Source organism: Thamnophis sirtalis, unplaced genomic scaffold (genome assembly GCF_051295495.1).
Source record: "Thamnophis sirtalis isolate CommonGarterSnake01/CBP01778 unplaced genomic scaffold, rThaSir2_p1.2 scaffold_1, whole genome shotgun sequence".
Lineage (NCBI taxonomy): Eukaryota > Metazoa > Chordata > Lepidosauria > Squamata > Natricidae > Thamnophis > Thamnophis sirtalis.
The window spans coordinates 69,041,481-69,056,805 of record NW_028261381.1 but is presented as its reverse complement, the minus strand read 5'-3'; the positions used below and the strand labels follow the sequence as shown (position 1 = coordinate 69,056,805).

Here is a 15,325-nt window from a genome sequence, read left to right as displayed (position 1 = left end):
CTCGTTTGTGCCTGAATTCTTATCCATTTTTCATACTAATCCAATTCACAATAACAATATTAGTAATCTCTATCACAGTTATCAAATTTAGGTAATTATCATTATATTGTTCAAACATACATAAACAAAAATGCATAACTTCTCATTTTTGTCTCAATCTTCATCTATATCTTTCTTGTTCACTCTAAACATTTCTATATTACATATGAACAAATTTAACTAGGTATCATTTATATTGATTCAATTCTCATTAACATTGTTAATAATCTCTATCACATTAATCAAATAGTAATCCTCATTATATTATTTAAACGTACATAAAAGAAAACTGCCTAACACAGGTAAAAAATTTATGTTCTACTATTTCCCCTAGCTAATTTTATTTCTGCCTCCTTAGCTTACACTCAGGCTACTTTAATATTTAAAGGGCAATTTTTCTATCATCTCTTCTTTATTGCTTCAATTTTTATCCATTTTTTAATTTGCCTCCCACACTCTTCATCTTTATCTCTATTATCATCTATCTCTTTTTTGTTCAATCTAAACTTTCCTCCCAGTACAACCTTGTGTTGCCAGTTTTCCCAGTTATCTGCCCATATCCCAATCTCCTTATCAAAGGTATCTTCCTGTCTCTCCAATTGTTGATTCATCTGTTTTATTTTCTTCTGTCTTTCTTCCTTTGTCAGGTGATTTGTACTTTTTGCTCCAGTCCTTGATTTATTTGTTGATGTGACCAATCCATCTATTCTTTCCACTCCTTTTGCTTATCATTTATTTGGTCCTCCTCTTCGCGGGAACTTCAGGGTGAACCATTACCGGGGAAGGAGGGTTCCCTACGTCAGAGGGATCCCTCCTTCCGACCCTGTTAGTTCCACTCCAAGGCCAGATGGCATGAGTAGTCAGGACCCTGGTCTCAGGTTGTTGTTGCTAAATGCCAGGTCTGTGGTTCACAAGGCTCCCCTCATCCAGGACCTAATTTCAGACGAGGGGGCAGACCTGGCATGTATTACTGAAACCTGGCTGGGCCCGGGGGGAAGAGTCCCCCTCACTGAAATGTGCCCAGAGGGTTTTCAGGTGCTTCATCAACTGCGATCCCAGTGAAGGGGTGGGGGAGTGGCTATTGTTATCCGAAAGTCTTTAGTTCCTTGTAGGATCCCTGCTCCGGAGCTTGTCGGGTGTGAGTCCTTGCTGGTGAAGATGGACCTTGCGGGTCAAGTGGGCTTGTTGTTAACGTACCTGCCTCCCAACAGCGTGACGACAGCCCTCCCCTCGCTCCTCGAGTCAGTAGCTGAGCTGGCAGTTGAGTTCCCCAGACTTATGATACTGGGGGACTTCAATCTGCCTTCGCTCGGCGAACACTCTGATGGAGCACAGGAGTTCATGGCTTCCATGACAGCCATGGGCTTGACCCAAGTAATTCAGGGCCCGACTCACTCAGCGGGTCACACACTCGACCTTGTATTTCTCTCGGAGCAGTGGAGTTGTGATCTTGGTTTGAGGGGTAGTGAGATCTTGCCCCTGTCATGATCAGACCACTTCCTACTGAGGCTCGACTTTCGGAGACCAATCCCCCGCTGTAGGGAGGAGGAACCGATTAGGTGGTTCCACCTCAGGCATCTTATGGATCCTCAGGGTTTCGAGATGGCACTTGGTGTTGTGCCTGATACTCTCGCCCGCAGTCCAGTGGAGACTTTAGTTGCTGCTTGGAACTCAGCAGCATCTGAGGCTCTCCACTGGATTGTGCCTTTACGGCCGATCCGCGGCAGTGGATCCAGGAGGGCTCCTTGGTTTACCGAGGACCTCCGGGAGATGAAGCACCAAAAGAGACGCCTAGAGCGCCGCTGGAGGTCCAGTAAATCCGAGTCAGACCGAGCACTATTAAAAGCTTGCATCGGAGCATACCTTTCGGCAATATGGACAGCTAATAACACCTATATTGCCGCTCTGATAGCGTCCGCTGAGTCGCGCCCTGCCGCCTTGTTTAAGGTAACCAGCTCCCTCCTGAATGGGAGGGTTGCGGATAATCCCTTACGAGGTAGAGCAGAGGAGTATGTCTAGTTCCTCGCGGACAAAGTTGCTCGGCTTCGGATGGACCTGGACTCCAATTGCGCAGAGCCAGCCGGGGTACCGGGGACTGACTTTCAACTTGTTACTCCTGATGAAGTGGACAAGGCCATGGGAGCGGTGAGTGCTGCCACATGTCCACTGGACCCGTGCCCCTCCTGGCTGGTCGCGAACAACAAGGAGGTGACGCGGGGCTGGATCCAGGCGATGGTGAATGCCTCCCTTCGGGAGGGCTTCTTTCCTCTGCCATTGAAGACAGTGGTGGTGAGACCCCTCCTGAAGAAGCCATCTCTGGATCCAGCCATTTTGAATAACTACCATCCAGTCTCCAACCTCCCCTTTGTTGGGAAGGTTGTTGAGAAAGTGATAGCCTTTCAGCTCCGACGGTCCTTGGATGAAGCCGATTATCTGGATCCCTTTTAGTCTGGATTCAGGCCTGGCTTCAGCATGGAAACCGCTTTGGTCGCACTGACCGATGATCTCTGGAGAGCCAGGGATGGAGGTCATGCCTCCATCCTAGTGCTTCTTGACCTCTCAGCAGCCTTCGATACCATTGACCATGATATCCTTCTGTGACGGTTATGAGAGGTGGGGGTGGGAGGCACCGTTCTTTGGTGGTTCTCCTCCTACCTCTCGGACAGGTCGCAGTCGGTGTTGGTCGGGGGCAGAGGTCGACCCATAGGCCCCTGAAATATGGGGTCCCACAGGGTTCGGTCCTGTCCCCCCTCCTGTTTAACATCTACATGAAGCCGTTGGGTGAGATCATTCGGCGGCACGGGATAAAATACCATCAGTACGTGGACGATACCCAGTTGTATCTGTCCACCCTGTGCCAACTCAGTGAAACGGTTGACATGATGTGCCAGTGCCTGGAGGCTGTCAGGGTCTGGATGGGGGTTAACAAGCTTGCACTCAATCCAGACAAGACCGAGTGGCTGTTGTGTTTCCCTCCCAAAAATGTGGCTAGTACTCCATCACTCAGGCTGGGGGGTGAAATTGTATGCCCCTCAGACAGGGTTCGCAATTTGGGAGTCCTCTTGGACCCACAGCTGACCTTAGAACATCATTTGTTGGCTGTGACCAGGGGGGCATTTGCCCAGGTTCGCCTGGTGCACCAATTGCGTCCCTACCTGAACTGGGAGGCACTCGCAACAGTCACTCATGCCCTTGTGACCTCAAGACTGGACTACTGCAATGCGCTCTACATGGGGCATCCCTTGAAGAGCATTCGGAGACTTCAGCTCGTCCAGAATGCAGCCGCGCGAGCGATTGTGGTTGCACCTTGGTACATCCACGTTACACCTATCCTCCGCGAGCTGCACTGGTTACCGATTGGTCTCCGGATACACTTCAAGGTGCTAGTCGTCACTTATAAAGCCCTTCATGGTATTGGACCTGGGTACTTGAGAGACCGCCTGCTGCCAATTACCTCCCAAAGACCCATTAGATCACACAGATTAGGCCTCCTCCAGGTTCCGTCTACTAGCCAATGTCATCTGGCCACTACCCGAGGGAGGGCCTTTTATGTGGGAGCTCCGGCCCTTTGGCACGAGCTCCCTGCAGAGATTCGGACCCTCACCTTTCTCCAGGCCTTCCGAAAAGCTGTTAAAACCTGGCTGTGTCGGCAGGCCTGGGGTCGATGAGTTCCCTTCCCCTCTTGAATCGTGTGGCTGTTGGTTGTTTTAAATGCCTTTTCCTTTTTGTAGGTTTTTTTGTGTTTTTCCCTTTCCCCTCCTTGGGTTTGTGCGCCGCCCTGAGTCCCGCCGGGAATAGGGCGGCATATAAATAAAATTGAACCTTGAACCTTGAACCTTCATTGAGCTGTTGCTTTATTTGCTGATTTTTCTGATCCATATTTTTTCTTTTGAGTAATGTGCCATTTTAACAAACTGTTAGATACTCCACTCTGGCTTTCAAAGCTTCTTATATTAAATTAGCTTAAACGCAAATTCATTTATGATCTTCAAAAAAGAAGGTTCTGTTTCTTTTTCTCTCCCACTGCCAGTAAGGCTCTCAGAACGCACCTGTATAAACAATTCGTGCTTTTGCTTCTTATCACTTTCTATAAACAAGTTGCAGAACCTTGAGATACAAAGTCAGTGAGATCAAAAGGAAAAGGGAAAGTTCATTATTTTAAAAGCTCAAGCCTCCAGCCTTCAAGAGGGAGTATTGCTTCCCACTCTCTAATATTATTTCAAATACAAAAGAATCAAAGTTCTTAAATGGAATTAATAGCAAGAAGTAAAAGTCTTTGTTAAAATAACAAAGAAGATTTTAATCCATAAATTAAGAAATAAAAATAGAAAAATACAAGAAGAAAAACTAATCCATTCTCTTAAAAAAAAAGTTGCAAGCACTTCAATCCACAAAGTAGAATTACGAAGAAAAAGAAAAGAAAAACACACTATCCAAAGCAATCCAATATAGGTTTATTTCACTGCTTGTTTCCTTCTTTCGGATTTAATTTAACTTAAAAAAGATTTTTTGGGCAGTCTTTTCCAAAACAGTAAAAATTCCTCACTAGATGGACACATTTCCTTTTTCCACTTCCCTTCCATTCCGGAGCCGTCCCAACTTCATCAGCCTGGGGCTGAGGTTTTTGTCACCAGCTTGAACAACTTCTTGGATCGATCAGGGACTTTGCAGTGTCCTTGAGATCAGCAAGATGTATTCTCCCTGTTCACCGTCTCTAAGGGACGGTTTAGGTCCAATTGGACCATCCAGTGGCAAAAGTTCATGGGCTGTCTTGGAGCAATTGAGACAGCACGTCCGTATTGTTGTGATGTTGGCTCATCCTCCCCCTGATTATTTCTAACATAGCAGTTTCATGCTGGAATTTTTAGTGGAAGATGTTGAATAACTGTGACCTTTGTCCCATTAGCCTAATGCCCTTGAAAATGGAAAGGATGGTTCCATCTATTTGCTCAGTTAGTTTTATATTTCTATTTTTTTTTCTAATGCGCCAGCAATTGAGGAAATGTGGGCAGGGGAAAGCAGCTAGATTAGGAATAACTTACATGATAATAGCTGTTCCAAAGAACAAATGAAAACTGGAATGTATGTATGCATTTCAACATTTTCTATGCAGGGTGGGCCAACGACTTGGTGGACTGACATGCATAACCAACATCATGCCAAACCCAACTGTTTCTTGAAGGATCCTGATCTCAATATGCACCCATTTCTCTTCACCTTAGGGAAGTCTCTCTCTGTGGAGGTGAGTACAGTTTAGGTAACCGTATTCAAAATATAATGACTGCCTGAACATCTTGCAATCAGACATAGGTAGCCAGGGGCTTGTGAGCTGCATGAAGTGCCTGATTCCCCTTACTCATTTACTTTTGAAGTTTCCCAAACCTCCAGGTTTCCACCACTAAGATCCAGCAACATAGTGCAGTAGATATGCTGTGCCCTTTGCTGCAGATTTTCAAAAGACAAATAAAAACTTCTTCAAGCTGCCTGGTCTGAAATTTCTCTGCTAAATGCAAAAACACTTGGAAAAAAAACTTGGTTGTTCTAATCTGTATGGTATTATTATGCCATTCACAATATTTATGAACTTCCAGAAACACAAAAACATTACTGCAAATATTACTGCACCCTTCATCTACTAGACATAATAAAGTTTCCTATCCCTGCTATCCACTTTTGTCCAGATGGGATCAATCAGGTCACTTCATATTTAAGGCCACAGAAACAAGCTAGGTAGAAATTTATAGAGAGAATCCATTTCACAGCAATTCCACAGTATTGCTGTGGAAGCACTCTTCACCCTCCAGGATAATAAAACTGCTTATTCTATTTTCATTTTTGCCCAGATGGGATAAATCAGGTCACTTCATATGTAAAGCCATGGACAAAATCTGCCCTTAATGAGGAGAACCAGTCACTTTTTACACTTCTTGAGCTGAACTGTAAAGAAGAGAGGTTATTAAGTATATTGTCAGGGTTCCAAGAAACGACCCCATTTCATAACAGAACTCTGAGGCAGATTCTCAAAGAACAGTTTTTATTTTAGAGACATCATCTTGGCATCAACTGGTGGAAAGCCAACTCTGAGCTTTCCCGGGCTTTACACCTAGATAAAAGTGAAAGTTTCACTTTCTCCCAAAACAATAACTCACACTATCCAATCCGGGCACTGGCTGGTTACCTGGCAACTCCTTCCTCCACCTCCAGCCAACCAGTAGTTGGAATGTCCTTGACCTAGGAATGAACTAGTTTGTTTCAGATACAAATTACCCCACCCCCTCTCAGTTCCAAGCTTCGTCAAGCCTGAAGCAAATTAAAAAAAAAAACCTTAATGGAATTACAGAAAAGGAAAAGGAAAATCTCCCACAGCTAGAACAGTTTTGGGGTTGACATCTATCCTGTAGAGTGATTTATTTTGTCCTTCACTAAACTATGTTTTTGTTACAGCTTGGAAAAAAGAAAAAGAAATACATGCCTTACCAGCACCAGCACAAATATTTTAGCTGTGAGTACTTCTGCCATTTTGCACCAAAAATTTAGTCTAACTAGAAATACCAGGACCAGTTCTTCCATCAACCTTGGGGATCCCATGGAGAGCCTTAAAAGGGGTTGTCTGAGATTAAACGGTAGTTATTCTGCTGGTTTGTGGATTTTCTTTTTTTTTCTTTTCATTTTTGGTTTTATTCATATTTAATGTTTCATAAATGGTAATGCCTGTGGAAGAGATGCACGAAAGTTATTTGTAATCAATGGACACACTTCAACAATATGTAATTAAATATGATATTTTGGATTTTACTATGTTTGTAGGCTATTCAGAATCACCTTTTCTGAGAGGAGCAATTATATAAATTGGCTAAATCAATTAATCAGTGGTAGCTTAGGAGAAAAATGGCTTAGGAGAATATCTGGGATCAAAGACTAAATTACTTTGATAAAGTATTTAGCTCTCCCCTCCAAATGAATCACTCCGGATTCAAGACCAAAACTCCCAAAAAACTGGAATTGTAATTGTATGAAGTGTGGCAATGACATAGAGTGAACGGCCTAGCAGATAGAGGAAATCTGTAGTAATAATTCATTAGTCAGTAGGAAATAAGAAATAGGAGAAGAAGAAGGATCTCTCAGAAATGTTTATAATCTTGAGTGATTCACACATATTTGCATTTTTGCTTTTATTTTTTCCAGTTTTGGCCCCCTTAACATTCGTCGCTTTTGTGCAGCTTATCATATTTCGCTATGTTATTCGGAAGAAAGTATGGAGTGTAAGTAATTGACGGATATGCAGACACAATACCTTCTGCTGTGGGTCAGTATGTATCTGGGAACAGCAACAGTGATTGCATCATCATTGCTCACCAAAAGGGAGATGCATTAAAAAGAATGAAGCATTGCCTTGATGATAGAGATGCCATTCCTATGGTATTGAACCTGGGTACTTGAGAGACCGCCTGCTGCCAATTACCTCCCAAAGACCCATTAGATCACACAGATTAAGCCTCCTCCGGGTTCTGTCTACTAGCCAATGTCATCTGGCTACTACCTGGGGGAGGGCCTTCTCTATGGCGGCTCCGGCCCTTTGGAACGAGCTCCCCGCAGAGATTCGGACCCTCACCTCTCTCCAGGCCTTCCAAAAAGCCGTTAAAACCTGGCTGTGTCGGCAGGCCTGGGGTCGATGAGTTCCCTTCCCCTCTCGAAGCGTGTGGCTGTTGGTTGTTTTAAATTCCCTGTACTTTTTGTTGTAGTTCTTGTGTTTCCCTTCCCCTCCTTTGGGTTTGTGCGCCGCCCTGAGTCCCGCCGGGAATGGGGCGGCATATAAATAAAATGAACCTTGAACCTATTTTTTCCAGACATTGGAGACACAAGATAGCATTAGAATTTTAGCTGTATGCATTTCTACTGTGCCCTCAAAACCAGTTCCCATCTGAAACAGCTGTTTCTTGGGCCACTCTGCTGCATAGCAGCTGTTTATGCAGTGAGGCCAAGAACTGGACAAGCCTGTGTGTGTGTGTGTGTGTGTGTGTGTGTGTGTGTGTGTGTGTGTGTGTCCATTGCTCTTGCCTGGAGCAAGAGGGGCTGTCACCAGAACCTCCATTGGCTTTTGAGGGGCTACCACTCCTCTTAAAGGAGACCAAGTCTCTTAAAGTTGGTGAATGGGGCAGTAACACTACTATAAAGCACCTGGGCTGTGCCCAAAAATCCCTCCATTGAAGGGAGCCTAAAAACCACTTCCCATCCGAACCAGTTCTGAGACCAGGAAAAGGAGCAGTAGCTCCCTCATTGCCCACCTAGCTGTGGACAAGGGTCAGGAGACCCCAGAGGGAGCTCCCCCTTTGTGTGGGAGAGGGGGCAGGAGAATTTGGGCAGGAGCTGTGCTTGGCACCGGCTTGCAAAAGCTGGCATGGCTTGCCAAGTGGGCGTGGCCAGGGGCTGTGCTGCAGGGGAGGAAGGCAGCCACCCAGATGTAAGAGAAGCAGGCAGGGCATGGAGCTTGCTTGGCTTTCCCCACCCGACACCGCTGCTGTCTCTCCATGCTGCTTTATAAAACCTGCTCCGCAAAGTGCTGTGAGCCTTGAATTCTGATTCACTTGCACGAGCCCGGCTGGGTGGGCAAGGTGGGAGATCTGAGCTGGTTCTATGGGAGCTGATTTTGAGGCTCCCTTCAATGGGGAGTTTATTGAGAGGGCTCAACAGGAGTGTTGCTCCCCTGTGGCAGTTTTAAGAGGCATGGACTTCAATGTGGGCAGTGGTGGCTCCTTGAAAACCAATGGAAGTACTGGTAACAGCTCCTCTCACTCCAGACAAGCATCCTTGGAAAGGGTGTGCGTACCTTCCGAATGACCCCCAGCTTCCCCAGTTCCTGGCCTAGTGCCTCTTTGCAGAAGCAACTGCTGCACCATAACAAGAAACATTTCACCTCCCCACCCCACAAAGGAGGGATGGCAACCTTAAGCTCTGCCTTGTCTTGCAGCCGGGGTCATTTGGTGCTGTCAAGTGGGGGCACATGCTCCTGTGAGAGCCTCTGCACTATGCTGAGGGGGGGGGGGCACAGGAAGGCTTTAGTGCAGTTCTCACTCAGCCTTCTTCCGGATGCAATTTGGGGCCTACAGCACTGGAACCTGGAGAAGAAGCAGCTGTGAGGGCAGGTAGCCCGTTCCTGAGGCTGCTGCCTGCCCCACCTGTTGATCTCTTTGCATGCAGTGTCCAAAGGGACAGCAGAGGCCCACCCCTCAACATGCAGATTGGCCACCAGGATGTATGGCTAATTGTCCTGTGTTGTGAATTGGCCGTGGCAATTTGTCCCTCAGCAAATTGCCTGGGTAAAGGAGGAGAGGAGCAAAAGGGGACAAGTCAGGGGGGATGAACACTGGGGAAGGGGCAGCTTGAAGGGGCGGTGGCATGAAGAAGATGTAGCCGGGCTACTGTGCCCAATTGTCATAGATCACTGCATACTCCCATTTGTAATATTCATTCCAGGACAGAGCTGGCCAATGGATTGTTCTGCTGTTGTGCTATGTTACAATGCAATGACTTAAATATTTTGACTTTCAGCAAGGTGTTTCCTTATGTGTTAAGCTAAGTCAGCGTTGTCAAAGTGGATATCATTGAGGGCCACATCAGGATTGTGTTTGTCCTTGGGGAGTGGGGGGCATGGCCAGGGTGGGCATGGCCAGTTTGACATCACTCGTGTTGGGGGTACCTGTGGTGGCCTGAGAGCTCTGCCAGCAAAAACAGGCTTCCAACCTCCATTTTCAGCTGCAACAGCCTCTTGCAACCCTCTGCCAATGAAAATGGACCTTGGAAGGGACGTGTGCCGCCCTCCCAAGCTCCGTTTTTGCTGGCAGAGGCACCACAGGCCAGTCCTTTGCTGTTTCCAGGGCAGCCCCATGGGCCAGATCTAAGCACCCTCTGGGCTGGATCTGGCCTGCAGGCCCTGAGCTTGACACCCCCCTAAGCTAAGTAATATGAATCATTAAACATAATGCATTTTAAAACCAACCTATTTGCATAAAGCAGTTAGGAAGCTGACAGAAGCTACATTTTCCCATCCGTTTTATTCACTCCTCTCTCTTTTTGGCCAGGATCTTGCTCTTATTTTATTCTACAATTTCCGTATGTGCCTCATGTTCATTCCTTTAATGGGATTCAAGACCTTCATGGCATATTACTGGCTTTCCAGGTAGGAACTGTGGAGAATTCTCAACTGCACTGCTGCCTCCTGTGCATATAATTGATGTACAGAACGTGTGCTTGGAATGAGGGAGATTTTATGTGTGGTGCTTCATGTCCCTCATGATCTTTCCAGTCTGAAGAAGGGCAACTGCTGCAATGTCTGAGTCATGAATCACAAGAAAAAGTGGTTAGGTCCTTGATCAGATATGTAATATATTACATATATGACCTTGACACTGCAATATCTTAATGCAACACCAATTACAGCAGAAGGCAGAAACTTATGAGGGCCAAATCCAATTAATAATTGAATGAGAGACCACCAGGAAATATCAGGCCCGAATACTAGAGTAGAAAGTTTTTTTTTTAATTTTCTAAAGTGTTTAAAAAAGTGTTTCAGAATAAGGTAGTGGGAAACCATGTCTGTATTCCCTCACCCTCCAAAGCACCTTTATGTTTATGGAGTCATCAGGAGTCAAGATTACCTAGAAGAGACTTTACATTCTCCCTTTCTTTTTTAAAAAAACCCTGCCTTTCGGCACCAGCAAAATGGTGATCCATAGACAATTTGTCAACGAAGAACCAGTTTGGGGCAATGGTGAAGGTTTTGGCCTAGAACACAAAAGGAAGTTCCAGGCCTACCTTAGGTATGCAAGCTGGCCAGGACTAGTCACAAACTCTCAATCCAACACACCTCCAAAGGTAGTTATGAGGAAAATAGGAGCAAGGAGTATTAGGCAAGTTCTCCATCTTGAATTGAAATATAACAATAATAGAAGACTATAGCTGGTGAAGGGATGTGACATCAGGATTCCCATGGTGCTGATATCCCCGGGAATTATAGTTCTTTGTGCATTGGAAGGCCTTAGATATTTGAAGTATAATTAAATAAATATCTTCCTGGGTAACAGATATAATAAGTTATTCCCTTATCTTTAGTTACTTGCTTTCCACTGAAAGACAAACACTGAAAAAAATGGTGGATTTGTAAGAGTGAAATCAATAGATCAAATCAGAAGAAAAGAGAGGTTTGCCAGCAAAGACAATAACAATTTTAATGATGATAAAAACAATGAAAAAATTGTAAAAAAATTCTAATTATTTCATTTCTTGAAATTACTTACTTCCACAGGTTCCTAGAAAGCACCTGGTTTCTCTGGGTCTCTCAAATGAATCACATTCCAATGAACATCAATTATGACCAGAATCTGGACTGGGTCTCTTCCCAAGTAAGAACATTTCCATTCTAGTCATAACATTTGGGAAAGAACAGGAACTTACGTTTTTTCTATGTTGCTCTGTTTTTGCTACACTCTGTTTGCAGCTGGACATGCAGCTAAACTCATCTATCCTCCAATAAAACAAACCATGTGTGTAGATTTATTAAAGGGACAGGATGGCTGAAACAGGTAAAAATAGAAATACATACAATAAGAACCCAAATACAAAATAAGCAGCATTGAGTTGCTGGTGAGCATAATAATTAATAAATAAAAATCTAAATCTCACCAGCAATACTGTGTGTATGGGATGTGGATTTTTGTCCTCAGATGAACATGTGCCACAGATAGGCTGTTTCTTCCTGGTGCTTCTGTTTCCTCTCCATGCTAAAGTCTGGTTTCCCAGGATGCACTTATTTTTGGAGTGAGGATTGATGGATAGATAATCCTTAAAGGACAGGGTCAGCTTCCAAACAATACAGCCACTAGACGGTGCCAGAGAACAACAACAACATATACACAAATTATATGCCTGTGGCATAACATATGGATTGGCAGATAGGCAGATATAGCAGAGATTCACATTGTTGGAGTTTGAGTTGAACAAAAGCCATGTTAAAGGATGTACTGAGCATATCCAAAATAATAAGTAGCAGACAGCTCCAATTAAAACTGTTCGATGTATTATTTTCTTGGATGTAGCATATAACTTCAACTCAGCTGTCAATACGCTATCAATCAAAATTTGTAATCAAAAAGAAAACCTGACTTGTATCTGAGCTACACCTTGGAGGGGGGAGGGGGGAAGGGAGGGGGGAGAGAGAGAGAGAGAGAGGGAGAGAGAGAGAACACACAATTTTTAAATTAATCATGGGCCTTGTAACAAACAGACACAGAGGAAGCAGGTGAAAACCTTCTCCTCTATCTGTTGCCCTTTGCATTAACAGGTAGAAATGGAAAGTACAGTTGTCAACAACATTTCTTCAGGCTGAGAGAAAAAGACTGGCCCAAGATCATCCAGCTGGTTTTCTTCCTAAAGCAGGACTAGAACTCACAGTCTTCCAGTTTCTAGTCTGATGCCTTAATCACTACATCAAACTGGCTCTCACTTTCATTTCTATTTACTGTATTAAAGCTAAAGGTAAATGTCTACTTTCCAGTCTTATATTTTAAAACGTTCTCTTCCTTTTCTTCTATCAAATTAAGATAACAATTGTTCTTGGACCCTCCAATAGTGCATGTCTGACGTGTAAGATTTCAGTGAAGCTCTCTTAGGCACAAGGTTACTGTACAAGGTACATTGTCTATTAGAGCTAGCCTGAGTCAAGCGTTTACATTCAAATGTTTAGAAAACAAAGAGAAACCAAACAGAAGTCCAGACCCACAAGCCAAGAATAAGAGTTTCTTCTTTACAGAGTCTCCCTGTGATAGGAAGCACCAATGCCTGAAAAGAAAAGGGCCAATTGAAGGGCTTCACCTGCTGTCTCTTCCTCCCTTAGCTCTCAGCAACATGTAATGTTGACCATTCCTGGTTCAATGACTGGTTCACTGGGCACCTGAACTTCCAGATTGAGCATCAGTGAGTATGAGCTAGAGAAGGAGCAAGGGCATAGAAACGTGTGTTTGTGGGAGTGGGAGACCTTTGGAGCAATCATACAACACACATGGTCAACATTAAGCAGGGCTGCCATGTTTTGGACCTAACAAAAGTTCTGGAATCATGACCTGACACCCTCTTTCCTTCTTGCAGCCTTTTCCCCACCATGCCTCGACACAATTACTACAAGGTGGCTCCTATGGTGAAATCTCTGTGTGCCAAGCATGGTGTTCATTACGAGTGCAAGCCCATCCTCACAGCTTTTGCAGATATATTGCAGTAAGTTCCTGGCTGAGGGAGGCTCCTCTTGGGCACTGGATTATCCAGAAGGGATTGCAGCCAGAAAGAGCACAAAAAAGATTGCCTGGTGAAGATGTTCTCACTGCCATCAATCCTCTTCTCCTTTCTCTTTCTGCAGCCGCCTGAAGGAATATGGGCAGGACTGGCAGAAAGCTTATCTCCATGAATTGGGAGTGGGAGATGTTCAGGCAGCAATAGAAATGCATTAACCTGGTAAGAAAGGATGACTTTTAATTATGGAGAACTTCTGATTTTGATCAACTCTTGGGATAATGAAGAAGCAGGAACAAAACCAGAGTCACTTTTGATAGGTGATGGATAGTATAAATAAATAAATAAAATTAAATTAAAATTAAAATGGTGGCTCAGTCATTTCTTTCATGCCAGCATGCCTAATTCTGCCTTACCCCATTTGCTAAGATGAATAACAGAGCTGTTTCCTTTTGGGGATATTCATCCCATTATTCTAACTCTTAATCATAGTGGAAGACATGAAATCTGCCAGGTGAGGCCTTGCTGAGACTCAGAACCCATCCCAGAGAACATGGTGCCTACCAGGGGCATCCACAACAGTTGGGGCTGGTGTGAAAACAGTAAAGATGATGCTTATGATCACATGCCCTGATAATTGCACAGGCTTCAGCACAGGCACTGCTACCATCATGCTTTTTTAAATCCCATCCTCCCTTGTGTTCACCCCTGCTGAAAAGGGTTGTTGAGAGTTGTAATTCAGCATTAGGGGGGTGGAGAATATTTCATATTTTTTTTCATTTTATTAGGGTTTATAGGCCACCCTTTTCCCTGAGGGGACTCAGGGCGGCTTACAATCACCAGGGAGGGGGTGCAAATCAAAATAAACAATATACAAACAAATAAGTAATAAAAACACAACTTGCATTCAACATTCAACACTCGGGTGGGGCAAATTAGAGACTTATCCCCAGGCCTGTTGGGAGAGCCAGGTCTTGAGGGCTGCGCGGAAGGCCTGGACGGTGGTGAGGGTGCGTATCTCGACGGGGAGATCGTTCCACAGGGTCGGAGCTGCAACAGAAAAGGCTCTCCTCCGTGTAGTCGCCAGTCGACATTGACTGACGGATGGGATTCGGAGGAGGCCCAGTCTGTGCGATCTTATCGGTCGGAGGGAGGTAATCGGCAGAAGGCGGTCTCTCAAGTACTCAGATCCACTACCATGAAGGGCTTTAAAGGTGGTCAACAGCACCCTGAAGCGCACCCGGAGATCAACAGGTAGCCAGTGCAGCTCGCGGAGGATGGGTGTTATGTGGGCGAACCGCGGTGCGCCCACTATCACTCGCGCGGCCGCATTCTGAACTAACTGCAGTCGCCGGATGCACTTCAAGGGCAGCCCCATGTAGAGCACATTGCAGTATTCCAGCCTAGAGATCACAAGGGCTCGAGTGACTGTTGTGAGAGCCTCCCGATTCAGGTAGGGTCGTAACTGACGGACCAGGCGAACCTGGGCAAATGCCCCCCTGGTCACAGCCGACAGATGATGATCGAGAGTCAGCTGTGGATCCAGGAGGACTCCTAAGTTACGAACCCTATCTGAGGGGTATAAAATTTGACCCCCCAGCCTGATAGATGGAACATTAGCCAAATTGTTGGGAGGGAAACACAACAGCCACTCGGTCTTGTCCGGGTTGAGTACCAGTTTGTTAGCGCTCATCCAGTTCTTAACGGCCTCCAGACCCTGGTTCATCACGTCCACCGCTTCATTGAGTTGGCACGGGGCGGACAGATACAATTGCGTATCGTCCGCATATTGATGGTATTTTATCCCGTGCCTCCGAATGATCTCGCCCAGCGGTTTCATGTATATGTTAAATAATAGGGGGGATAAGACCAAACCCTGCGGCACCCCGTTAGGGGCCTCAGGGACGATCTCTGCCCCCCCACCAACACCGACTGCGACCTGTCCGAGAGGTAGGAGGAGAACCACTGCAAAACAGTGCCTCCCACCCCCACCTCCCGCAGTCGTCGC

The 15,325-nt window shown here is 45.3% G+C and overlaps 1 protein-coding gene across 1 annotated transcript in view; it reads left to right on the top strand.

Moving 5' to 3' along the window:
* The window catches only part of LOC106539606 (acyl-CoA (8-3)-desaturase-like), a 30,191-nt gene extending 16,513 nt beyond the window's left edge, over positions 1-13,678 (top strand). The window contains exons 5-12 of the mRNA XM_014054419.2: positions 5,153-5,281; positions 6,484-6,541; positions 7,225-7,301; positions 10,119-10,216; positions 11,342-11,438; positions 12,929-13,008; positions 13,180-13,305; positions 13,445-13,678. Coding sequence (XP_013909894.2) covers positions 5,153-5,281; positions 6,484-6,541; positions 7,225-7,301; positions 10,119-10,216; positions 11,342-11,438; positions 12,929-13,008; positions 13,180-13,305; positions 13,445-13,535 — 756 coding nt within the window. The 3' untranslated portion in view covers positions 13,536-13,678. The remainder of the gene's footprint in view (positions 1-5,152; positions 5,282-6,483; positions 6,542-7,224; positions 7,302-10,118; positions 10,217-11,341; positions 11,439-12,928; positions 13,009-13,179; positions 13,306-13,444) is intronic.
* The last annotated feature ends 1,647 nt before the right edge of the window (positions 13,679-15,325 follow it).